At 40.1% G+C, this 25,729-nt stretch overlaps 1 protein-coding gene across 4 annotated transcripts in view; it reads right to left on the reverse strand.

Moving 5' to 3' along the window:
- Positions 1-25,729, reverse strand: part of BOD1L1 (biorientation of chromosomes in cell division 1 like 1) — a 55,658-nt gene that overhangs the window by 9,754 nt on the left and 20,175 nt on the right. The window contains exons 7-21 of one of the 4 annotated variants that reach the window (XM_030864226.2): positions 24,732-24,843; positions 23,935-24,073; positions 22,510-22,582; positions 14,466-20,436; positions 12,517-12,581; positions 11,543-11,627; positions 9,367-9,410; positions 7,882-7,939; positions 6,562-6,632; positions 5,913-5,949; positions 5,057-5,136; positions 3,338-3,422; positions 2,896-2,969; positions 961-1,036; positions 848-882 (exon numbers count right to left, since the gene is read on the reverse strand). In XM_030864226.2, the coding sequence (XP_030720086.2) occupies positions 848-882; positions 961-1,036; positions 2,896-2,969; positions 3,338-3,422; positions 5,057-5,136; positions 5,913-5,949; positions 6,562-6,632; positions 7,882-7,939; positions 9,367-9,410; positions 11,543-11,627; positions 12,517-12,581; positions 14,466-20,436; positions 22,510-22,582; positions 23,935-24,073; positions 24,732-24,843 (7,005 nt within the window). Of the gene's footprint in view, positions 1-847; positions 883-960; positions 1,037-2,895; positions 2,970-3,337; positions 3,423-5,056; positions 5,137-5,876; positions 5,950-6,561; positions 6,633-7,881; positions 7,940-9,366; positions 9,411-11,542; positions 11,628-12,516; positions 12,582-14,465; positions 20,437-22,509; positions 22,583-23,934; positions 24,074-24,731; positions 24,844-25,729 lie in introns of all 4 variants that reach the window. The other 3 variants (XM_060299166.1, XM_030864225.2, XM_060299167.1) reach the window with 3 other exon arrangements.

A 25,729-nucleotide genomic window follows, 5' to 3' on the forward strand; every position in this document is an offset into this window, starting at 1 on the left:
TATCACAGATCTGGGAGTAAGTGGCAGAGCTGAGGCTTGAATCCCATTTGCTTTTTTTTTTTTTTTTTTTTTTTTTTTTGCGGTACGCGGGCCTCTCACTGTTGTGGCCTCTCCCGTTGCAGAGCACAGGCTCCGGATGCACAGGCTCAGTGGCCATGGCTCACGGGCCCAGCCGCTCCGCGGCATGTGGGATCCTCCCAGACCGGGGCACAAACCCGTGTCCGCTGCATCGGCAGGCGGACTCTCAACCACTGCGCCACCAGGGAAGCCCCCCTGCATTTGCTTTTGTTAGGTCAGTGGACATGTCTGTCCTCTTAATAATGTTATCATTGAAACTCATGCAATGACGTCTTGGTACAATGATTTTGTTGGGTATACACTTCAGGGTCAAAGATAAAGAATATTAAAAAACAAAGTATTACTGCCAATTTTCCTGCATCAAAATTGGTGTACATTCTACTATAAAAGGGCCTCCATAAAAAGTAGTAAGATAGACACTTTGGAGGTTTCCATAAAGAAGCCGTTATCTAAAAATCATATAAAACAGCTATTTTCTGTATTTTAATCAAGGATGACAAGATGATAAGTCCCTATATAATTTATATAACTGAACTGACAGGTGAGGATAGAGTCAGAGTGAATTACAATTAATATAATTATATTTATATGATGCTATTAGTAATCATAATATTATCTGAATGGTTATTTGATGTTTTATTTAAGAGAATCTCTTAAAGCTTTTCAAATACTTTTTAGAAAAGATAGTTGAAAATGCTAATATTGCAGTATACTCTTTCCAGGTCAAGAGCAGATATTTGAAGAATTCTCATCTTTTGCAATTACTTACAGTGACAATGCCAGCATCTGTTTTGCAGTCATCTTCTAAAAAATAAAAATCTCACTTAGAAAATCAGTTTGAAAATTTCTTTTGTGTGAACTGAAAACACACCAAATACCTACTTGTTTTTAATGATGTTTCTACAGGGTGTTTACGAGGTCTTCCTCTTTTCCTTTTAATAATTACTGGCTGATCTTCCTAAGGGGAAAAGGAAAAAAAAGCAATACAAAGTTTTATCCTCTATTATACAAATAGTTTGCTTTCTCAAAATGGGATTTAGAGTTCCCTCCTAAGAGGTCTCAAATCCCAGCTTTGTCTCTTAAAAAATATGTGACCTTAGGCTTAGTGCTTCATTTCTCTCAGTACAGTCCCCTCACTTGACAAACAATGCTGAGTATGAATTCACAGAGTCCTGAGGATTATGAGATAATGAGATAATGGAAGTAAGCGCTCAGTGTCAGCTTTTACTTCTGTAATAAATATGTATGTCCACTTAAATGTGGATTTGGTCCTAGTCACTTGTGACCAAATGGGATCCCTTATAAAAAATAAAGGAGGCCACTGAAAACAAACAGAACTATTAAAAAGCTGTATCAACAAACAATAAATGCTGGAGAGGGTGTGGAGAAAAGGGAACCCTCCTGCACTGCTGGTGGGAATGTAAATTCATACAGCCACTATGGAGAACAGTATGGAGGTTCCTTAAGAAACTAAAAATAGAACTAGCATACGACCCAGCAATCCCACTACTGGGCATATACCCTGAGAAAACCATAATTCAAAAAGAGTCATGTACCACAATGTTCACTGCAGCACTATTTACAATAGCCAGAACATGGAAGCAACCTAAGTGTCCATCGACAGATGAATGGATAAAGAAGATGTGGCACATATATACAATGGAATACTACTCGGCCATGAAAAGAAATGAAATTGAGTTATTTGTGGTGAGGTGGATGGACCTAGAGTCTGTCATACAGAGTGAAGTAAGTCAGAAAGAGAAAAACAAATACCGTATGCGGACACATATATATGGAATCTAAAAAAAAAAAACAAAACGTTCTGATGACCCTAGGGGCAGGACACGAATAAAGACGCAGAGGTAGAGAATGGACTTGAGGACATGGGGAGGGGGAAGGGTAAGCTGGGACGAAGTGAGAGAGTGGCATGGACATATACACTACCAAATGTAAAATAGATAGCTAGTGGGAAGCAGCTGCATAGCACAGGGAGATCAGCTCAGTGCTTTGTGACCACCTAGAGGGATGGGATAGGGAGGGTGGGAGGGAGATGCAAGAGGGAGGGGATATGGGGATATATGTAAACATACAGCTGATTCACTTTATTATACAGCAGAAACTAACACACTATTGTAAAGCAATTATACTCCAATAAAAATGTTAAAAAAAAGCTGTATCAAGACTGGCAAACTTGGCAATGGTTATGTAGAAGATCTGGCTGGTGTACAAGTTGTTTCCCTTGATTTATGGACCTCCGTCTCAGGTCACTGTGATTCTGTGTCCCCCTGGGCTCTCTGCAAATCCGAAGGGGCCTGGAGTGAGCAGGGATGGAGGTCTGCCTCTCCTGCAGCCTCCCAGGAATCCCTGACCTCACCTTGTCAAACTGGGTCCCATCTGGCACTTGCTGCAGGCCTTCCGCACATCCTGATGCTGCTGCTCCCATTTCGTTCTGCTGGACTCCAGGGCTCAGCAGCTCCCTGTTCTCTGACCTGAGCTGGTGCCTGGCTTGGCCGTGCTAAGCCTCTGGGTCAGGAAGTGACATGGACACTGAGGTACAGATCTGGGCTGATCCCATGTGGCTGACAGAAGTAGGTCTCATACAAATGTTTGGATAAAATTAAGATATAGGGAACAAAATGAATCAAAATGACACTGATGAAGTGCACTGCATGAAATGCTGTCCTAGTGCACTAAAAAAAAAAAAGAACTACTTCAAAAGCATTTAAGAAGAACTTTGGGTAAGAGCATTGAATGTATTTTATTTGTTTGTAGTACTTAAATAAATCTGAACAAATAAATATAAAAAATATTTCTCACCTCCTGAGATTTTATGTTGTCATCATCATTCTGCTCTGTCTTTTCGCCAGCGGCTTCACTGCTGCTGTATTCATCTGAAGAAAGAGCAGAGCTCGTTCACTGCTGGGGACTACACTCAGCCTCAGCGCCAGGACACCTACCAAGGTGACCTATGTCGTCCCCGTCACACATGCACACAGACTCCATTCTCAGGTGGACACACCAAAGTTAATAAACCAGAGTCTGGTTAACCGATAAGAAGCACACTTTGGGTAAAACAGGAGCCAGATTAAAAATGATCCCCAAGCGCTGCTGATACTCAGCGCGACGTACTGTGTTATAACGAGAAGGCAGATCAGCAAACTGCAGTTTCAGTTGGTGAAGCCTGGTGAGAGATATGCTGACTGCTTTGAAGGATTAGTCTCCTCTTATAACAATTTATCTAAGTAGATGTATTACTCACCTTTTTCTTCCATGGCCCTTGAAGCAGTGTTGTTTGTCTTAGAACTTGTTTTAGGTAACTCTTCCAAATCTCCAGAGTTCTCTTCCTATGGAGAAGTTGAACAAGACAAGAAGCTTCTTTTTCTTACTTATTTCAACAATAATTTCCTAGCAGTCTTTTAGATATTTGTGGGAATTTTTCTTAAAAAGTAACAATCTTGCTGCTTGGGAGACTACACAAAAAGATACAAAATCTGAAGGCAGAAAAGCAAGAGATAAGGCTATAAAGCAACAAGGCCATTTTTTTTCCCCCTGCAAAATGGAAATTGCTCTCCTCCCTCACCCTGGACTTTTCAAGAGAAACTCCAAAGAAAGAACTGAAAGGAATTTACAACAGATTTTTTTTTTTTCTTTGCTGGTGGAGGCGAGGGGCTGGGGGAAAGGACTAAAGCAGAAGATGCCAAAGAGAACTTCTGGGTATCCAGCTGGGCTGATTTAGAGCAATGATTTCTCAATGGTTAAATTATTTGCCCTTAGTTGCAAAGAAGTTTTGAGCATGAAATACCAAATTGTTTATACTATGATACTAATATAATGTGTAAATAAAAATATACAAGTTAAATTTAAAATCAGAATACTGTTTTATATTGAGAATATTACCTGTATATGTGATTTTTAAATGAAAATAATTAAGTCAGAGTATATTTAAATTTAACATTAAAAACCTTACACAAAGTTGAAGGGAAAATAAAAGAATACCCTTTAATCTGTTTCTTTCCAAATTCAGGAGTACTGTCTTAAGATTTTTGTTCTGGATAGGGCAGGGGGAGTGATGGGCTTTTTAAAACCCAGTATCTTTCCTTGGCCACAACCAACTGAAATTCATGACAATATGTGACTTTACCTCTTCGGCTGTTAAAATTCTTTTACTACTTTTTATTTAGTTTATCAGTTATTGGGAGGAAAAGAGACTATAAACTGGTTTTAGTGAGCTGGAAGTCAGCTGCATATACTTATAAGGTGACTTAAATACTTTTGGAACAAGTTGGAAAAACAATAGATTAGGGAAAGAGAGAGAACAAGAAGATGGAGGTGGACTGGAATAGACACTGAGAAGTACTGAGTCTCGGAAATGGGAGAAAACCCAAGAAGAGGTTATCTACCAGGAAATGGAGAAATCTGGGCCTAGAACAAAAGACAGGGTAAGAGCAGAAATGAAAATTTGTGAGCCGCTTCCCTGAGTCACAAGGTGAAAATAAGATCATAGGAAAAAAGAGGCAATGAGGGAGGGCCCATCCTTGGACTACCTATATTTTAGGGGCTGGAGTTATGGTAAAGAGAAAGCCAAATATTAAAATTTTTAAACAGTATGTATCACCGTATTTCACTGTTCTCATGTAAGTATATCTGCAATAAAGCATATTACACTTGGGAAGAAAGGACCTGGAAACCTAAGGAAGTCAATAATATGAACAAAAACCTAAGCAATGATTATATCTAAACTGTGATATTAATACAATCTTGCAGTTTAAGATTATAAAGTGCAACATTTGTTTTTTTCCTTTGAGAGAGCCTAAAAAATATACACCTTTTATTTTTAGAGATACATAAAGTAAAAGAGATATTAGAACTATATATATAATATACACACACACACACATATATATAATACAAAATAAGTATACACAGTGATGTAATTAGGTTACCCCTAAAACTTAAAATTAATATGTGGAAAAAGTACCTTTGTATCTTGTGGCTCAGTTTCAGAGCATTGCCTCTGTCCTGTTTCTATTATGGAATCCAGGACATCTGGATTATCATCTGTAAATCAGTTTGCACAGAATCACAAAGGAATAAAAGCCAAATGAAAAAATGAAATGCATAGTTCTATTTAAAAAAATGACAGTTTGAGACCTCTTTCTTAGGCATTTATGATGTCATGTGACTTGAGCACTGAACACTGGCCTTGGCCCTAGCAAAACCAAAAAAATAAAAATAAAAAAATCTACAAATGCTCAAATGGCACCAACAAGGCAGGAGGTTCTGTGGAGAAGGCTTAGGACATAGCGTTTCCAGAGATTCTTTTATTCTTGGCTGAGCTGTGTGGCTGTGGTTCCCCAACCAGGGATTGAACCCAGGCCACGGCAGTGAAAGTGTCAAGTCCTAACCACTGGACCTCCAGGGAATCTCTGTCCACAGACACTTTTAACTTCCTGAACAGGTTAGCACCTAAGAGGTATGGCTTAGCAATTAAGACCATGCTCTTGGGAGTCAGATTTACTTGATGGCACCTGGCTGGGGCCCAGGCCCAGGTTACAGAGGAAGCCTGGGTTTTTGTGATTTCCAGGGGTTGGGTCTTCTGCAGGGAATAATCTAGTTTCTAGATCAAGTCCAGAAAAGACCCTGGAGGTGTCAAGCTGGTCTGGAAACACACTAGAGTTAAGAATTGTAAACAATTACTACCCTCAAGAATTTTCTATGTTACCGGCCCATTATTTTGGATGTGAAAATAATATGATTTTCAAAGATGTCTAAAACAGGAACACATATATTCTAGATACCCAGTTCATCTTCTGAAGAGAGATACTGCTTCTTACTTTTTCTTTTAGGCATGTGCCTTTCTTCCTCTTCAACCTAGAATTAAGAGTGACTATATTAAAGACAGTAGAATTTGGATCCAAATCTACTTAAAGAGGGGCACATTGTATTAGTTTCTAGCCCTTGGAATAAATTTTTTAAAAATCTAGAATATTGCTTCTGGCATCTAGATTTGGATTAGACTCATTTTGTAAGCTTGAGGTTTTTTTTTTTTAAGATTTTAATATAAGTCCAAACAAAATATCCATATCTATTTTTGGTTACATACTGTATTTCAACAATTCTAAAATACGTTAAAAAAAATTCTCATTTTACCATCTCTGAAGTCAAACTATGTCTTACAATTGATGGCATGTCATAAATTAATTGGCAACATTTTTCTCCCGTCTTGGTGGCCTATTAAAGGGCTGATGAATGGCAGTATATGAAAAAACATCCTTGACTGTACCGTAGGGACATGTCCAAATAATCCTGGGACCTGCCAAATTACCTAAACCTTACAAGAACATAAAGAAGTAACAGTGATATGGAGAACTCTTAATACATACATTTAATTTCTTATATACACAAAGAGGTAAAAGCCTTTATGCACAGGAGAAAGCACTATGCATAAAACATGAAATACTTGAGTTTCTTATGAAAACCCACCTCTTTAGGATTTGTTTCAACACTATGGCTTCTTATGGCTTCTGTGTTGTCTTTTCCACTATTGGATGTCTCTGAGTAATAAATACAAAAGAAAAAAGAAAAAACAAAACCCCACCTTAAGTATTCACTCCAATACTTATTTTAGGGGTGTGTGTGGAAGGGGGAAGGAAAAGAAGAAAGAATACTTTACAAATGACTGTGGTGGGATCCTCACAAAAACTATGTCAGTTAAGTTCAATGATTTCCATTTCTAGACTTGAGTAAATGGAGTTGAAGGAGGGAAGAGAATCACTGGAATTTACATGGTAAATTTCAAAGCCATTTCTCCCCCCAGCTCCTGTTTCAGCACAGTATGAACAAGTGTCCAAGGGAAACAATAGATCATGCATGGTAGCTCTCTTTGTAATTGCAAAGATTGTAAGTTGCAAAAAACCTCAATGTCCACTAACAAAAGAAGCAAAATAGTAACTGTGGTATATTCACACCATGGAATACTAAAGAGCAACTGAAGTAAAGTAACTAGAGTTATACATGTCAACATGACAAAAAAGAGATTGGGATTGGGGAGGGGGGTGTAATAATATGGATTCAAATATATCTGTAACATTTTTTTAAAAGTTATGAAGCAAATATACTGCATTTTAAGATATGACAAAACTAGGTAATGGATACATGGGTGTTTATAATTATTGCCACTTTACTTTGGTTTGAAATATGGTATAACTTGTTATAAAAATAACTGTATAGGGGATTAAGACCTCTTTCCCCATTCTTGGAATAGAGAATCAACAAAATCAGTAGGTATCAACAAAATTCTACAATTTGTTTTGAGAAGAGAATTATTCCTCTGGGGTTGACAGTCTCTGCAGGTTGCGTGCAATGAGGTCTGACCCCTGGGCGATGAGCCTCATAAATGTGATGTCCCTGATCTGCTACCAAACTGAGACTGCTTGTCAGAAATCAACAGTTAAGTACTTAGCACAGAGCCTCTCCTATGATACAAACCACTGGGGTCTATACGTTTTGTATCCACGTTGGATAAATCTACTGTGAGGTTTCTGGCAAAGTTCTAGTAGCTATTTAAGGCAAGGCACCACTTACAAGCTATGTGGCCTTGAATGAGACACTGGACCACTCCATGCCTCAGTTTCCTCAACTACAGATGTGATGCTGTTAACGCTCATTGTAATGGATCATATAAACTAGATGAGTGAAAATTTGCAAACTAATTATAATTAGCACAGGGCATGTCACACAGAAGGCACTCAACAAATGATAATTATAATATTAAAATTACTACTATGAAATACACTAACTTACCTTCTTTGCTTTGAGATTTGCTATGAATTTCATTTGTTTTTGAGCCTGAATTTTCGACCTAAACACGCAACAGAAAAAGTTACTTATGGATAATCTCACACAAATCTTGAATATCTAGAAAATAATCTGGCCATTTGTGGGAACGCTTAAAGGAACTGGAGTCCATGTTTTTTTTTTAATAAATTTCGCCCACAAGCTCAAGAGCATAGGGCATTTTCCTTTTGAAGAAGTTTCAGTTTAAGAAATTAGCATCCCACTCTGTTTACTCTCCTTGTCTTTAAAATGGTATGGCAAAAGAGTAAGAAATAAGAGAGAAAAAATTTCCGAATTCTATGAATTCTCTTCCCATCCAACAATCCCTGAAGATTTTCTTTACTAAAAAATGTTAAGGGATTCTGTCATTCTGTCATAAGGTTTCCCTCTGGGAAATCTTGTCAACTGTACTTTTTTTTTTTTTTAACACAGAGAGGAAGTCTTAGAATATCCTACAACATTCTAAATCCTAGCTACAGAATTTCATATTTGGAAAGGGCAGTTGTGCTTAGATGGGAAAAAGCCAGCTGGGGGATTCGGGGAAACAAGGTAGGATGCTGGGGAGCTCTGGAGGTTTCAGCCACATTTAGAATCCTTTTAACTCCTGGAGGGTAAACCTGAACAAAACCAAGTGGGGCTTTTCTCTTCCTTTTACTCAGTAGACCGTGTGTGAGCTTCTAGATACAGACTGGGATGTCTCAACAGGGTGAGGTAAGCCCTCTGATGCCATAGTTGTCTGGTAGGAAGCAAAGCTCTTCTGAGTCCTCTAGGGGCACTGGAAAAAATGTAGCTGTCTGTGATTTGCAAGCATTTTACAAAATGTTCACTTCCCTATGCACTAAGAAAGAAAAAAAAAAAGCAAACAAAAACCCAACTCTTTCAAGCACAGAAGGGATTATGAGAGCCACAGCTGGGAAAAAATATGTATATATAGCAATTATAGTTTAGTATCTTCACAAAAGGTTTCTAAAGACATAAAGTGAACTTTAGTTTTTAAAATAAAGTCGGTTTGGTCTACAGCACCAGGATAATTTAAGACGTCACAGTCCAATTTGCATCCCATTATAGTAATAAAACAAACAGAAAGCTCCTAGTTCTTTGAAGGATTTCATTAGGATTACCAGGGGAGTTCCCTAGTCTGAGGGATCTGGGCCACCTTCTATTTCCTTAGTGCTGTTTCATGACATTGGCCTAAACAGCCACTAGAACACAGTGCAGCTGAATTGAGTGACTCCTTTTTTCTGAGAAAAACAACTAAATTTCCTGACATCAGTGGATATAATTGAACATGGAACTGAAGGTGTCAGTAAGTTGAACTTGAATGGAGAGCACGTCCTGTCTCCTAAAGAAATGCACAGCCAGCACCTCCCCTAAATGTAATCGCTCTCAAAACCCCAAATCAAAGCAACCCCAACTGATAACAACAAAACTCTAACCATTACAGTGACTTACATTTAGTGATTCAATCACCAACAAAGGCTCCCTCTGTAGTTCAGCTGTTCAAAAATAAAAATGAGAAATAAGGAAACTGAGTGTTGTTTCTGAACCACAGAGAAACAAATTTAAAGCTTTTTTAGTTAAGTCTGAATATGTCGCTAAGTGGCCTAGCTGCTTTTGTGAAATATACAATCCGTGTTCTGTCAGTACTATCAGAAAAACAATGTTGCCTGCATTTTTACAGTAATGGCAGTGATCCATTAAATCACTATAGTGATGTAGCCATGTCAGTGATCTGAAGCTTAGAAGGACGGTGGAAGGAAGGCCTTTGCTGTAACCGTTAAGCGACAGTGTAACACTGGTTCATTTAAAAATAATGCCATCAAATGAAAAGTTAGATCCTATCCCTTCAAATGGCAATGGTCTATTTACATTCTTTGGAAACTTGAAGTACAAGGTCTACTGTTTCTACTCAACAGTGACAGAACACACATTTTTCTTTTAAAAACAACTTCCTTTTACATAAGTAGATCTCTTATTGAACCATACCTAAACACAGTAAAGTAACCTGAAATATAACTGTGGGAACAAAGGACTTCAGAATCCAAAAATGTTACCTTCTTGACAATTAACAAATGGGATATTAATTATTTGTATTATAACACATACATGCAAATTTTAATTAACGCATCTGTCCAAGTTTTGGATAGATTAGTCATCGTTAGGGTTTTAACATGTGAGCATGAATGGCTTACCAGGTCTTGGGGTGGTCTTCCAGGACTGCCTGGTACTTTTGCTTATAAGGCTTCTGAGGTCACATACTTTGAAGGCTGCCCTTTCAGATGGTTGTGCCTTGGAAGGTCCCCACCCTGACTGCCCCAGATAGTTCCCGGTGAGGATTTATACACACTGCCTTTCTCTTTGCCTTGTCCACTGAATATACACCTACTCATCCTTCAACATTTGCCTCCAAAGTAGGGGGAGTATCAAGTGCTTGAAATGAAAATGCAAAACTTACATATTCTTTGACCTCTCAACTCACTCTTATGAAAACACTTAGGGAAATGCATGGTTACATGCATATGGAAGCTCACTGCAGCTAGTAAAAACTACAAAATCTGGAGACCACTAAAATATCTAATAACAAATGGGAAAATGCATTACAGACCACTATTAAAACAAATGAAGTTGATCTGTATACAATGACAATGAAGGCTGCCCACAATATATGGCTGAGTTAAAAAAAAAAAGATAGAACAATATAATTCAGGTACCTAAACTGAATCAGAATAAGTCTCAGGATTTCAGCCATGAGTGACAGCACAAAGATATCTTCCTAAAGACCAAGAATGAGAAAGTGATTACTTCTGCTGGGGGCTAAAGGAGAAGATAAGAAACTGGGCCTTTGCAAGCTGTGTCTTTGCTCCTGGATCATGCTTTACCTGAACTTTGCAGTTTTTTGAATGCTACGGACTGGATGTTTCTGTCCCGCTCACATGGAATATATTGCCACCCACCCCATATACTGAAATCCTAACCCCCAATGTGACGGTATTGGAGTTAGGGTCTTTGGGAGGTAATCAGATTTAGATGAAGTCATTTGTAAAGTGGTCCTGACACCAAAGTGTTTGAGAGCCGCTGTCCCAATCCTGTCTGACACTGAGGCTCTCCCCTAAAAAATACTTAGTGGACACCAAATACTACTGCACAGAGAGACTGAGAAGAGGCTATGCAAGCGGGAAGTAGCTTCAGTAACTGGGCAACTGCCAGAGCCCAGGAGCCATGAGCGTGAGGTTAAAAGAAGTGGGAACAGGGGCCAGAGACTAGACTTTTGGAAGTGAACTGTGATAGCACCTTAAAGGACAGGGAGGGCCACACTGACACATTTGTGAGCTTGAGCAAGGGTTTGCTCCAAAGCAACTTGTTTGGCCACAATTATTTGGAGACATTGGATTTAAATAATTACCTTACATAATATTGATTGACATAATACTGATACTTCATGAGAAAAAGTATAAGTCAAAAATGAAATAGTAAAGAGTTCCCTCTAACCTATGTTAAAAAGTGAGAGGTAAATCCATATAGCCTGTCGATGTTTTATTATAAGTTAGCTACTAATTTTATGTGGCAATAAAAGATAAAACCACATGCAAGGAAAAAGTAATGTGAACAACCACTAAAAGGAGTTTACCGACTCCACTCAGCTTTCTCCCACTTGGACTTTCTGGTGGTGCTGGAATTTCATGATTTTTCTCTTCCTCTGATGGCACAAATACCTAAAAAGTCCAAAGCACCATAACAAATAAGTTAAATGAGGTTTTTGAAATAAGAAGGTAAGTTTAATTCACCTCAAGTGAATTAAACAAAACACCCAACATCCTGTGACAATATAAAAGTCTACTTTCAAGTTTGTGAAATTTAAAAATGAATACTGTCAACCTTCAGAAACAAAAAAATAAAATAAAATAAAATATGATAAAACTAATTTCATCCATCAATGGCTCTCCTATTGCTTTAAAGTAAAAGAGTACAACACACAAGGCCTTTCCTGATCTGCCCCACTTCCTCAAGAGGCTCAAGTCTCACCACAGCTCACCCTGAACCACTGCAGTGCCTGCTGTGATAAAAAAACAAAAACAAAAAAACACCCCCCAAACAGAGATTTTATTCTAAGTATGATGGGAAGCCACTGGAAATTTCAAGCAGAGCAATGACACGACCTAATTTATGTTTTTCAAGATAGCTCTCAGGGCTGTGTGAAGACTAGAGGAGGGACCGGAGAGGAAGAAAGTCCAATGGGGACACTACTGAAGTAGTGGCTTAGATTACGTGGCAGCTATAGAAATAGAAATAGATGGATTCAAGTTATATTTTGGAAATGGACTGAATGTGGGGTGACTGAGGGTGACTCTTGGGTTTCTGGTTTGAGTGGATGGAACTGATGATGGCACTATTAACTGAGGTACTGAGGTTCTTAGCTTTTCCCCTATAGGATGTGACAATAACAAAACTTAAATGTCTTAAGTACAATGAGAAGCTATACTCTGCTTGTATAGCTATACAGAATACAGGAACTATATTCTGCTCAAGTGTACATATGTCTATATATGGTGAAAAGGTACTTACACCACTGACAGTTCAGCATAACTGAATTACCAGCCATACCTCAGTTTTCAAGTTGGCTTTCAGTCCCAATCCTCCCAAATCATTCAATGGAGACTCTTCAGTGCCTAATGAAATTCAAAGCACTAAATCAACTTAAGAATTTGCTTGCAAAATACATCCTGAATCAAAAGGTAACAGAATGTTGTTATCTAGTATGCCATGCCCTCTTCCTCTGCTGTCAATAGAAAACAGTAAAAAGGAATATATACGAAAATTCTCAGATGAAAGGCAAGGGGTCATTTACTCATTTTTGGTGGAGGGGGTGTGTGAAAATGTTTTTTTGCTGTTAAGATGGCTGCCCACAAAGAATGATACAATATTATTTGTGAGGACATCTTATTTCCAAGAATTTTTCTATAGTGATCTACATCAAGTTTGTCCCTAAAAGAAAATATTCTAGGCCACTGTGGTATATTCCCAATAAAGAAGGTGATTTGTGAATAGACTCACTGTACTTGCTTCATGCTGACACAGCAAAGTTGAACATAAAGTTAAAAACTGTGAAGTGGATAAAAAGAGAACAGAATTTTCTCTGCTAGAGACTCAAACCTATCCCTGTCTTGGTCGTTTCTTTCCTTCTCTCTTCTGTCCTGTGACTTCCAGTTTCTCTCACCTGCCCACATGTAAGTCTCCAAAGAAAACCCTTCCTTTCTCCAAGAGGCTGCAAGCTTGCCTTTGCTAAAAGCCCTCCTATTTCTGTTCCTTCAGGGAGAAGAAAAGGGGGGAGGCAGGAGGAATAATAGACTGTAGCAATGGTTGAGTCATAAAAAAACTTCCAGACTGTTCAATTTACCCTAAGCTAAAATCAATGGAAAATTTTAAAGTCACTTATTTCAACCCTTGGGACATTTCTTAATGTCTCCTATCTAAGTCCCTATAATGAACAGGACTAAACCTACTGGCCTCAGCCTCTGGAGGCTGCATTTATATGGTATCTAAGGTCTATTCCAGTTGAAAAGTCCAGGATGCTACAATTTATACAATCAGAGTAGAAAGGAAGACAACATCCCTGATCCCTTCAAGTCCAGCCCATGTGCCCCTCTGAGTTCTCACAGCATTCTGTGGTTAACCCTATTCTAAGCACCTGTCACACTGCAGTGTCATGGCCTATGTACAATACATGGCTAGATTCACAGCTATTTTCCCATCTTGACTATTTATCTTTGAATCCACAGTGGTACCTGGTGTAATGTGTCTGAAGTGGGAGTGTATGAATGACCATGCTTAAAGCTTACACCTTTGAAAGTTACCAACTGTTTCTAACAAGACCAGCACTCTGAAATCTACCAGGAAGGAATGCTTTTCCTTTTCAAACAATTCTAAACCAGAAACTAACTCATTTATATGAACAATAAACTCCATTAAAAATAATAATGTGCTCCCTCGATTAGCAGTAGCCAGCTAGACTGAACTGACACATAGTTCAAGTCTGTAAGTCAGATAAGGGTTATAATGATGCTTGTTTTTGTACTATTATCTCCTTTTTATACAACAGAAAACTGAGGCTCTGAAGTAATTTTTTTTTTCTAAGAGGCACCTGAGTACTATGCAAGTTATTTAAACTCTCTGAATCTTTTTCCTCATTTGTAAAATAAGGGTGATAAAAAATACACTAATTTCATACGTTGTTGTAAGGGATCTTCATTTTGATTGATAAGAAACCTGAAGGTCCAAGAGGTTTAGTAACTTGCAACAGTCCTGCAGACAACACTTGGCCAGCTGATGACCTGGCTCTCAGGCTCTGGCCTCTGGCCTCATCGCACATGAGAAGCAGGTCTAAGGCTTTAAGCTTTTAAACACAATTTTAGAGAAGCTTGACCTTCAAGTTGGATGAGAGCTATTTTGTAACGTTCTAGAATCCAAACCATCTTTTGGAAGATTGTCTTAAATGTCCTCTACACACAATTATCTTTGTAAAATGCAACAATGTGCACTTAGGAGATTCTCACCTATGTTACGCAAATTCTCTTCAGAAGAAACAGTGACTTCAAGGCCTCCTTCTTCCTGGAAGGACACGGTCATGCTGCTACCATCTCCTGTTTTCTCAGCAGGCGCTGGAGCGCTCCACTTGCCACTGCGATCACTCCTGATAGCCAAGTCCTGCTTGCACTTAGGAGCCGAGAGAGCTACAGCATAGGCAGCAGGAAGAACTGTCATGTGAGAAGGAGCAACTTCTGATTCTTGGCCATTAATACACTCAGTGGTGGTTTTCAAGTTGCCCTCAGGCCCCTGCTGATCATCAGATTTTTTAGCACCAGTATTTACAGCTGTCAAACAGAGCACCCTGACGGAGGAGTCGTTGGCTGCCTGCTCTGCTCCTCGAGGGTTGAGAGGCAAGTCCACACTAACCCCTGCCGGACACCTGCCTGGAGTGCTGTCCCCCGACGTCCCTGCCTCAGGGCTTTCATCTTCTCTCTGATCTTTGCCTGCACAGTCCTTGCCAGACTTCAGTGTCTCTGGTGCACACCCAGCACCTGCAGAGAGCACGCTGACCGACACCCTGTTGTGCCCTTCCCTGGTGTCCACTGCCACCATGGGGCCCACTTCTTTTTCTCCTGTGGATGGCCCAGGATACTGACAGTTGTCCTCAGCAATTAGGCTGGGCAGAGGGGCCTCAGCCTTGCTCATCTTCGAGGCTGACAGGTCATCTTTTCCTTCAGGGTTGCCTGCAGTCAGCTGATTCTCTTCGTGCCTGTCTAGGCCAGTGGCGGCCAGCACACATTCGGCTGTGCTGGTGGAGATGATGGCAGCATCGCTCAAGTCCTCTGTTCCCACAATGGCGAGCTGATCTTCATCCTGTGGGACGGCACCCACCATGACTGCTTCACGTCCTTCTGAGGTGCTGGTGGAAATCATGGCGGTGTCACTCGTCTCCTCCGCTGGTGTGACCAAGGGATGGACTTCCTCCTGAGGGGCAGCACTGGACACTGGGCCCTCGCAGTCTTCTACCGAGCTTGTTGATATGATGGCACTCCCATCTTTCTCCTCCATGCCCAGGATGGATCGCTCATGTTCCCTTCCCACAGCCACACCACAAATGGAGGCCTCGCACTCTTCTGCGATGCTGGTGGAAATGAGGGCACACTCATCTTTCTCCTCCTTGCTGGTTGAAGCGAGGGGGCTCTCGACTTCCGCAGGTGCGCTGGGCATGGGCACATCGAAGTCATCAGCGCTCACCAAGACTGGCCCTTTAGCTCGTTCTTCAACTGCTACAACTGGCTGCTGACTCTCGGCACCTTGGATGGTTGTTGCACTGGAAATGGGCACTTCAAACTCCTCCCCTATGCTTGTGGAAATCATGGCACACTCGTCTTTCTCCTCGTTTCTAGCAGCCGGGAGTTGGCTCTCATCGCTTGACACCGCGCTGGGCATGGGGACCTCAAATTCTTCCACGTTCACTCTGGGGCCCTCCACACTTTCTTCAGTTCTCAGGGCACTTGAACGACCTTCTTCCATACCTACCATCGTGTTTAGCTGCAGGGTGAAATCATTTGTTGTACTGGTAGAAATCATCAAGCCTTTGCCTTGACTTTTACCGCTGGCTAAACAAGCTGGGTTCATAATACTGACACTGGCTTTAGCAGCCACAAGGCCATCACAGTCTTCATTTTCCACAGAAGTGATGATACCTTCATCTGCTTTTTCATCTGGTGACGTGTGATGAGCCTTGTATTCTGGGACTGCACCGGATACAAGAGCCTCATAACTGCCCCCCACCAGGCCAGTGGAAATAGTGGTATCGTTGACGTTTTCTTTTCTGGTGAGCTGACTGTCACTGTGATCTGAAGCTGCATTAGTCATGGGACCCTCGCAACCTTCACGAACCGGAGCCGCTTCGCCCTTTCCTGCAGCTGCGCTGGTCACGCTGCTTTCCACAATCCCTTTGGCACTGGAGCAGATCTCTGCATCTTTAATGTCCTTCTCGGCACCACTCATGCTATCAACATTACTCTCATTTGCATTCGGGATGGCAGCCCCAGCCTCGGCTTCCACATGCCCCACTGCAGTGCCAATCCGACCATCCCCTTCTTCTGCACTTTCACAAATGGACACCCCTTCACCTTCTTCTTCAATCCCTGTGCATGTTGATGCGTGCCCGATCTCATTTCCTCTTCCAGTACTGGTCACGACACCCTCCCCTTCGTCATCTTCCTCCTTCGCGCCTGTGCTGGTCACGATGTCTTCGTCATCGCATGGACCAGCAGCGACTAATGGTATGTTGGTGACGTCTTTGGCAACTGTGCTGTCCATTGCACTCTCTCCATTTTCTTCTGATTCGGAACTTAGAGCAAAGCCTTCGCTGCTCTCTTCTGAACCTGTGCAACTTGCCGGCCCCTCCCCGTCTTCCTCTGTTATCCCCGTGCTGGTGACCGCGCTTTCACCTTCTGGGCCGTCATTCACAGACCCGCCTCCCTCCTGGGTGGGACTGGTTCCCGCTGGCGTGTCATTATCTACTGGGACCTCAGGGGCCCCTGTAACCCTCCGCTCCTCCTGTGGCCCTGCACCAGCTACTGAGCACATGACGAAGCTATCACTTCTCTGTTCTGCTCCTGTACACGTCACAGTCCCCTCAGTTTCCTTCTTGGGGTCCATTCTCATCATATTTCTCTGGAATCCATCCACCTCTTCACTGCTTAGGGACCCCTCTCTGATTTCTGTGCCAGCACTTGTTACCGCTCCATCACTTTCAACCTCGCTAATAAAAGTAACAGCTCCCTCCACGAGTCCTGAGTCCCCACTTGAAGAACCATCACACTTCCCCTCGGAGCCTGCACTGGTCACAGCGTCATCCTTCTCTTCGGGTGCTGCGCTATTGATGTCGCCTTTGGTGGTCCCCATGGGAGCCGTCACTGGGTCAGCCACTCTTTCTTCTGGCTCGGCCACAGCGCACTCCCCACTTTCTCCTTCCTTGGTGCTTGTGAGGAAAGTTTCACTTTCAGCAAATCCTTCTGTGACAATGCCCCCACCCTCCTCTGCTGCAGCAAAGATGGTGCCTTCCCTGGCTTCCAGCCCAACGTGAAGACAGTGCTTTCTGGAGTGCACACCCATTGTGAGGCCTTCATCTGCCTCGATGCTTGTGCAAGGCAGGGCCACCCTGCCCTCTGCTGTCTCTGCAGACGTGGTTGTGGCATCCCCCGCCTTCACTGGGTTTAGGGGAACACCTCTGTCCTTCCCTTCAGTACTGGTGGCAATGGAAGTCTTTTCTGCTCTACCAGACCTGGCTGTTGCAGTCTCAGCTTTCCGGCTCCTCTGGTATAAAACAGAGGATGCAGTGTTGCTTTCAGCACTGGTGTCCACCTCACTGTTTTCATTCCTTCTGTCAGCATCAGTTGGCAAGTTTTCTATTTCACCTGGGCCTCTACTATGCTTAAGTCCAACAGTTTCAGCACCTTTTTCTGTACTCACACCTACCACCTGATTAACAGCAATGCCATCCTTTTGGCCATTTTCTACAGAAGACTTAATTGTCTGCTTTGAACTCAAGTTACTTCCTTTCCCAGCCACGTCCATTGAACCACCTTCTTTGATAACATTCTCATTTTCCATAGTCATGTCTGTTAACTCACTACCAAGAGGCATGTTTACTTTTCCTTGCTTGCTGTGGAGTACAGTGGCCTGGGAACCTTCTGGAATGTGTCTTTTGTTATCCATGCTTGCTTTTGCTGGTTTATCTACTGTGGAAACTGCATCACCTTCTTTGCTGTCACTTGTCCTAGGGACTTCTGATTCCCTAACGGTCAAGCTTTGGTTAGGGATTTCAGAGTGGTCCACAAGCAAGGTGCTGGCTGTGCCACCTTCTGAAACAGTTCTTTTGTCAACTGAAGGAGTTACACCTGAATCATGAGATTGTTTCTGAGGCACAGCAGTCACAGAACTTAATGACAGGGAGGAGTCTACATTTGTGGAATGTTCAAGAGCAGTATCTCCTTGAGCAACACGTTCCTCAGTGGGCCTGGTGGTGTTTTTCAAATTCTTTTGCGCCCTGTCGCTTTCTGACAGAGCACGAGGTAACAATCGATGACTTGTTTCAGAGTCTACATTCATTTCATGAGTTCCTTGTTGAGTAGGCTCTTTCTCCCCAGGATTCGGTTTGGACACAGCACCTTGGAGATGCACTTTCTTGGTCAGGGTGCTTTTATGGTCAGCGTGCTTTTCAAAATTACCAACAGTTCCTGTTCCACGTCCTGATTTACAGGCTGGAGCTGCTGTTTTTGAATCTACTATGGAAGTTCGTAACTCATCCTTTAGAACTGTAGTGGTTTTTTGTTTTGTAATATTTTCTGAGTCAATGTCTTGCTGAGAACTACTGCTTCTGATGTTTTGGGTTTTTGGTACTTCCAATGCATTTTCCATGGCTGGCTCCAGATCAATTTCCATTGGCTCTTGTTCAGGCATCAAGGCAGGATCACTGCTTTTTTTGGGTCTCTGAAGGGAGGAACTACTGGGAGTGCCCAAAGGGTTTGCTGCTGGCTTTTCTTCTCCTTTGGTCATTTCTTGGGATAAGCTTCCTCTTCGATTTTCACACAACCGTCTGCTTAATTTCTTTTCCACGACTGAACTGTTTCCTCTGGGCTTTTCATGACTGCTGTCAACTTCCTTACCATCCTTATCCTCTGACTTATTTTCTTCCCTCTTTTTCACGTCCTTACTACTATGCTTTAAGCTCCTGCTTTTGTGCCCATCTGATAACTTTCTCTCAAGTCTGGCAGAGCTTGACTCTTTATCACCCTTGTGCTTCTCCTTTGCTAGTGGTAACTTCGCTCTGTGACTGGACTCTCTCTGTGCACCGTGTGTTGAAGAGGCAGTGCTCTCTGATGCAGGTTCCATACCACTTTCCTCAGAAGGTCTGTCTTCAACTCTAGACTTCCGCAGCCTATCTGGGTCACTTTCTTCTGTGTTCTTCTCCTTATCTGGTTTTGAAGTGGTCACCTGTTTCGTGACATTTTCTTGTGATTCTGTTTCAACTGCTTTTAACTGTTTGCCTTGGCTTTTGGATTTAGACTTTAACACAAATTTCTCTTCTAACAAGCTCTTGGTTCTTCGCTTCTCCTTGTGAACAACGTCTTCTGCTTTTGAATTACTATCTACATTAGTCGAGTCCGTATCACATTTATCCTCTGAGTAACTTTCACTTCTTCTCTGTAATGTGCTTCCATGTTGCTTGGAACTCAGAGAATCTTTCTGAATTTTAGAATCACTTGATCTTCTTGATTTGTGCTCTGCCTTAGTTTTGTCGGCTGAACCGTGTCTCTCTTTTCTGTTGTTTTCTTTACGAACATTCTCATCAGTTTTTATAATATATTCAGAAACTGGTTTACCATCTTTGCCCAAAATTGATAATTTCCTTTCATTCCTATGTTTACTTTTTCGTTCAGCTTTATCATCTGAAGAAAGCCTTGTTTGTTGACTTGGCTTCTGAATGTTTTCATCAACTTTCAAGCCTTTCTCAGCAGAGTGAAGCTCAGTCTCATCACCTGTTTTATGTGTACTGTCACCTTTATACTTGTGTTTTGTAGACAGTTTGTCTTCTGACAAAGTTTTCTCTTTTTCAGGCTTGTCCTTGGAGGATTTTGTCTCTTTCTTAGGCAGGCTTCTCAAGTATGGTGTTTCAGACTCATCCCTCTTTAGATGCTTTTCATTTTTAAGTGTGCATTTCTGTTTCTGGGGTTCTTCTGTGCCACTTTCTGACCGTTCCACTGGCCTCTTCCCATCTCTCATGTCAGTCTCTTCCTGCACTCCTTCCACCACAACAGGGGTTGAGGTCCGTCTTTTATGTTCCCTTTCTATTTTGGATTCATTTTTGTTTTCATCAGCTGAATGCAAAGACTCTGAAAGTCTCCGAGCAGGTTTACTTGGTTCACTCTTTGCATGAATGTGCTTCAAATCCTTTGAAGAAGATACTTTTTCCTTTTCACAATGCTGTAAGAAAATAAAAGTTAAAATGTAAGAAATACTAACATTAACTTTTATATTCACATCTAACATTTGGGTGCATATAGTACGTTGAGTGCTGTCACATGTTACACCTTACTCATTTAACCTTTGCCAGCAGCCAGTAGATATTGTTAACTTCATTCTATGCATCAGGAACCTGAAACTCAGCATGATTCAATAACTTGACACCTAGCAATGAGTTCAGATGATTTCATTCTGAGTCTAGTACCCTTCCCACTACATTGCAGCATCTTTTTAGAGAGTAGTTCTTTCTCCTGAGATAGGTCCATGCAATTAGGAGGCCTTCTTAAACTCTAAGTTGCCAAAGCCCACTAATGCCCAGTGGTCATTAATAAATATAAGCTGAAAGAATGACAAAGCAATGTTCTTTTTAGTCCAAAAGCTGAAAACCTAATGAAGCCAATTTAAAAATTTTGCAATGAAATAAAAGTTTCTTATATTTTAATTTAGAAACCCAAATTATTTATAGGAACTCCATGAATTTAGGTTACCTGTAAGACAAGCTACTTAGGAAGCTTCAAATGCACACAATAACTCATGGTAATAATAATGTTATATATAATGTATGTATACATTGATGTATCCAAGGGAAGATACTAATAGACCAGAACATCCAAACTTTCCTCCCTATCCCACAGTACAGCTCTGAGGGGATTAATGTTAATGACTAAGCACACTCTAATAAAGACTCATGGACTAGCTATAATTATTCTTATTCAAATAATGGGCTGAAGTACTCAGAAAGCCCTCTGTGTCTCTGGGTCAATTTATCACTGCATCTTTTTACATTTTAGCAACTACTAATATTGGGATCAACATCTTAAAAAAATACTTTAAAATTAAACTCCTCAAAGAAAGAACAGGGATTTCATCAACCTAATTTTACAGTAAGTTCTAACCAATCAATGTGAATAAAATTTTATGAGATTTTTCACAGAAATTTCTCATAAAATAAAGTTAAATATTTTAAAGATATGCCATTAGAATATCAGGATATACTTACAAATATGCCTCTAATTTCTGGATAAAGACATCAAGAACATTTACTGGCTATGAATAAATAATTACTAAACCATTGTTTCCCTTACAAGTGTTAAGATAGTTCAGCTACCGAGTTATAAATATGGCAGTATACATAAACATTTAAACCCAGTGAAAACAAAAGTTTATCTCAAGAAAATAAGGCAAAAAGGAGAAGAAATGTACTTACTGAACATTTTGGGGGTAGTTTTATGTACATATTTTTACTATTTAAAATGATCACATCTTAGAAACAATCTAAGTGCTCAACTAAGAGGAAATGCTTAAATTATGGTATTCAATATAATATTATACAATCAAATATTATAATTAGGAAGTCACAGCATATAATGAGCAAAGAGGGAACATTAAAAACACTTTGCAGGGCTTCCCTGGCGGCGCAGTGGTTGAGAGTCCGCCTGCCGATGCAGGGGACATGGGTTCATGTCCCAGTCCAGGAGGATCCCACATGCCACGGAGCGGCTGGGCCCATGAGCCATGGCCGCTAGGCCTGCGCGTCCAGAGCCTGTGCTCCGCAGTGGGAGAGGCTGCAACAGTGACAGACCCACGTACCACAAAAAAAACCCCCAAAAAACAAAAACACTTTGCAAGATTACATCTATCTACAAAATTATGAACATATGTTGATGAGAATGGAAGAGAATAGAACAGACAATCTATTTGTAGAGGGATTTTAGCTTTTTTCCCTTTTCTTTTTCATTATTATTCCTGGCAATTTTATTATTGCCAATATAGGAAATAAGAAGTGGGGAAGTTGGGGGAAGGGAAGGGAGTAGAAAAGTAGCTATTATCCAGATAAAAGATCATAAGAATCAACTTGCCAAAATGAGGACTTCACGTCATAATACGATGGGGGTGTTAGAATGCTGAATGTGATGGATTTTTTATTCAACTTGGAAAAAATCAGATTGTATTCTAAGTTTTACTACAAAGGACTGAATGGCGTATATCTAACAAAAGAACAGTTAAAATGGGGTTTTATTAATTAAGACACACCTCACTTGTTTTGAGGGTTTCTTTGGAATCTTCTTCAGATTGCTGTTTCTTTTTAGAATTCTCGTCAACATTCCTAGGTGGGGGAAAAAATGAAATATGAAAGACGGAAGAGATATGGGAACATATGTATATGTGTAACTGATTGACTTTGTTATAAAGCAGAAACTAACACACCATTGTAAAGCAATTATACTCCAATAAAGATATAAAAAAAAAAAAGTGAAATATGAACTCTGAATCAAATATCAGAATTTCTCAGCAAGATTAAAAAAAAACCTTAGCTTTTCTTTACTATAAACATTTAATTTGTACATAGAGACTTGTGAATTTCAATTTAAATCCTATTCTTGGTCAACAGTGAAGAACTCAATCCCAAATGTGACATGGAACACTCTTGGCCCTATAGGAAAGTATTCTTGAAACAAAATTTCCTGAATGTTGCTTGAAGATGAATATGATATGGGCTACAATTTCATTTTGAAAGTCTTATCTTTTGAATAAACAGGGTAGTTTTATTTATTCAGATCGACAGGAATGAGGTCTATAAGAAAAATGAGAGGTAACTCCTCCCACTGAGTTCTGCAAATGATTGATTCAGCTATCTTCAAGTTTAAGATAAATTTATATAACTGCATCACAATGGAACAGCAAAGTTATAGCCCATGGCTAGACAGCCACTCTCAATCTCTTCAGCTTTGTAATTCTTATAGAATTAACCATGATAATGCAGTGCTAAAAAAAATTTTGGCTTGGACCTCTGGTTTATGGGGAGAAGCATGAGATTCTGGTGAAGTGAACTGCCTGGAAAGTCTGGAGAATGGAAGCAGTCACTGTCAGTAAGAGGTAACTGAAGGCTTCCCTGGTGGCACAGTGGTTGAGAGTCCGCCTGCCAATGCAGGGGACACGGGTTCGTGCCCCGGTCCAGAAAGATCCCACATGCTGCGGAGCGGCTGGGCCCATGAGCCATGGCCGCTGAGCCTGCACGTCCGGAGCCTGTGCTCTGCAACGGGAGAGGCCACAACAGTGAGAGGCCCGTGTACCACAAAAAAAAAAAAAAAAGAGGTAACTGAATGTCCAGAACAGGGATACTTCCTGAGTACTTCTAGAGTGTCTATAAAACTCTCTGAAATTCTAGAGCAACTGTGTGCTTATGCATTTGCATTTTTCTGGGCAAAGAGCCCATAGCTTCCGTCAGATTATCTAAAAAGTCTGCCCCCTCAAAAGATTAGTATACACTACTTTGAAACATTATAGATATTAATACAATGAATTATGATACTGAAAAGGAAACCCTAAGGTCTTTCATAAACATGAAATAACATACACATTAAAGGTCTCACTCTTTACTGTCATTTTCAAAGCCTCTCTTCTGAAAGCATGACGAGAGAATGTTACAGTGAGAATGTGGCCAGATAAAATATGTACCTGGAATCCTTTTTTCTCTTTTTGCTTAAGGCTACCTTTTTCTCTAAAACTTTCCGTTCTTTAAGGACTTCTTTACTTCGGGGGGCTTTGGGTTCCAAACTCTTTGTTGATGATTCTTCTAAGTCCACACTACTTTTGCCTGGGAAAGAAGCAATCAATAAACTGTATCTCACAACAGAGTTTTAAAAACAGTGTAATATTTATTTTTCATTAAGGTTTTCTAATCACTGTAAAAATGCAAAATGGCTTTAATATCTCTAAGCTGTGTTAGAATAAAAATAATTTTTTAGATGGAGAAGTCGTATTTTTTATTTCAAATGTTCATATATGTATATCTGTGTATTTTATATCACACAAGATCAGTGTCCAGAGGAAGTTCAATTTTATTCAATGAAATATTCCAGATAAATGTTTGACATTTTGGTTAACATAAAGTGTAGATGAATTCCATTATTATCACTGCAAGGCTTGAGGACTCACAGGTTAACAATAAATTTTCCAGTGATAATTCATTCCACCATCACTGGAGAATAAATTGCTAACATGTGAGGTGTATTATCTGGTATGTGATAGAATGTTTACTTTAGATACAGAAATATAATTTAAAAAGTGATGAAACACATTAGATTAAAAAGGAAATCTTCCATACTTTAAAATACATAATTTAAAAAAGTGAAGTTTTTTTGAGATATGATTATAAAATGATCAAAATTATATCTCATAAGTTATATTAATAGCTACAAAATAATGGAGTATATAAGGTAGTTTAAAATATTAAAAGTTAACATCTCCCATACCTTGATTCTTAGCTTTTGAAGACTTTGTCTTTTCTGCTTTCTGTTTTCGTTTTTCCTCAAGTTTCTCTCTATTAATTTGCCTTCTTAAAAGCCTCTCTTCTTTTTCTTTAGCCTAAAACCACAAAATATTCATAATTATCCTGACAGATTATCAGGCAAAAGCAAAAACACTTTGGGGAAAAAAGCACACTTGCCCTTCAGATGTTCTTACAAATTAATGGGCTCTGCAAAAGTGCATATTTACTACTATATACATATGTGCGTATGTGCATGTGCATGTGTTTCAATCTGGACGTTACCAGAGGAATAAATGAGAGAAAAGTTAAACTTTTCCATTACTCTTAAAGAATACCGTCAATTTAAAGGTATCATTTTGGGAAGTGGTGGCTTAATAAACTGCTATTTCAGTTAAAAGGATAGCTGTAAAAATATCTATGAGCATCAAGTGTAGAGGTAGGTCTCCATAATTTTTTGATTTTCTCAAAAAAGAAAGTTGAAATACAGATTCAAGTGACAGGCTAGTCCTACAACAAATGTGACCTTCTGGTCATAATCTCAGGACCCAGGTTTTAGACATGGGACTTTCTGCAGTCATATTTTAAAGCCAGGGAAAATCCAGTCATTGTGTGTTACTCCACCATCTCTTTCCCACCCAGAACTCAAAGCCTCAAAGCACCAAACATCCTAAGCATAAGCGTAACTCCTTATCAACTAATCTCAAGAGATAAGCCACTATTAACATTTTGGTGCACTTCCTTCAAGTAATTTTTCATGTAGTAATATTTCCTCAATCTATGATGCACAATTTTTCATATTTTAATGTTTCTGATATCATAAGCCATCTTAAAATTGATGTACATATACAAGGTAGCAATTTTTTTCTCTAAAAACCTGTTAATAATAGCACATCTTAGAAGTTTTTTCAAATGCAGGAAATATGTGGATGGACTGCGCTTCCTTCTTAATATTATGTTAATGGCTGATGTCATCTCTCTTTA

This window comes from Globicephala melas, chromosome 5 (genome assembly GCF_963455315.2).
Source record: "Globicephala melas chromosome 5, mGloMel1.2, whole genome shotgun sequence".
Classification (NCBI taxonomy): Eukaryota; Metazoa; Chordata; class Mammalia; order Artiodactyla; family Delphinidae; genus Globicephala; species Globicephala melas.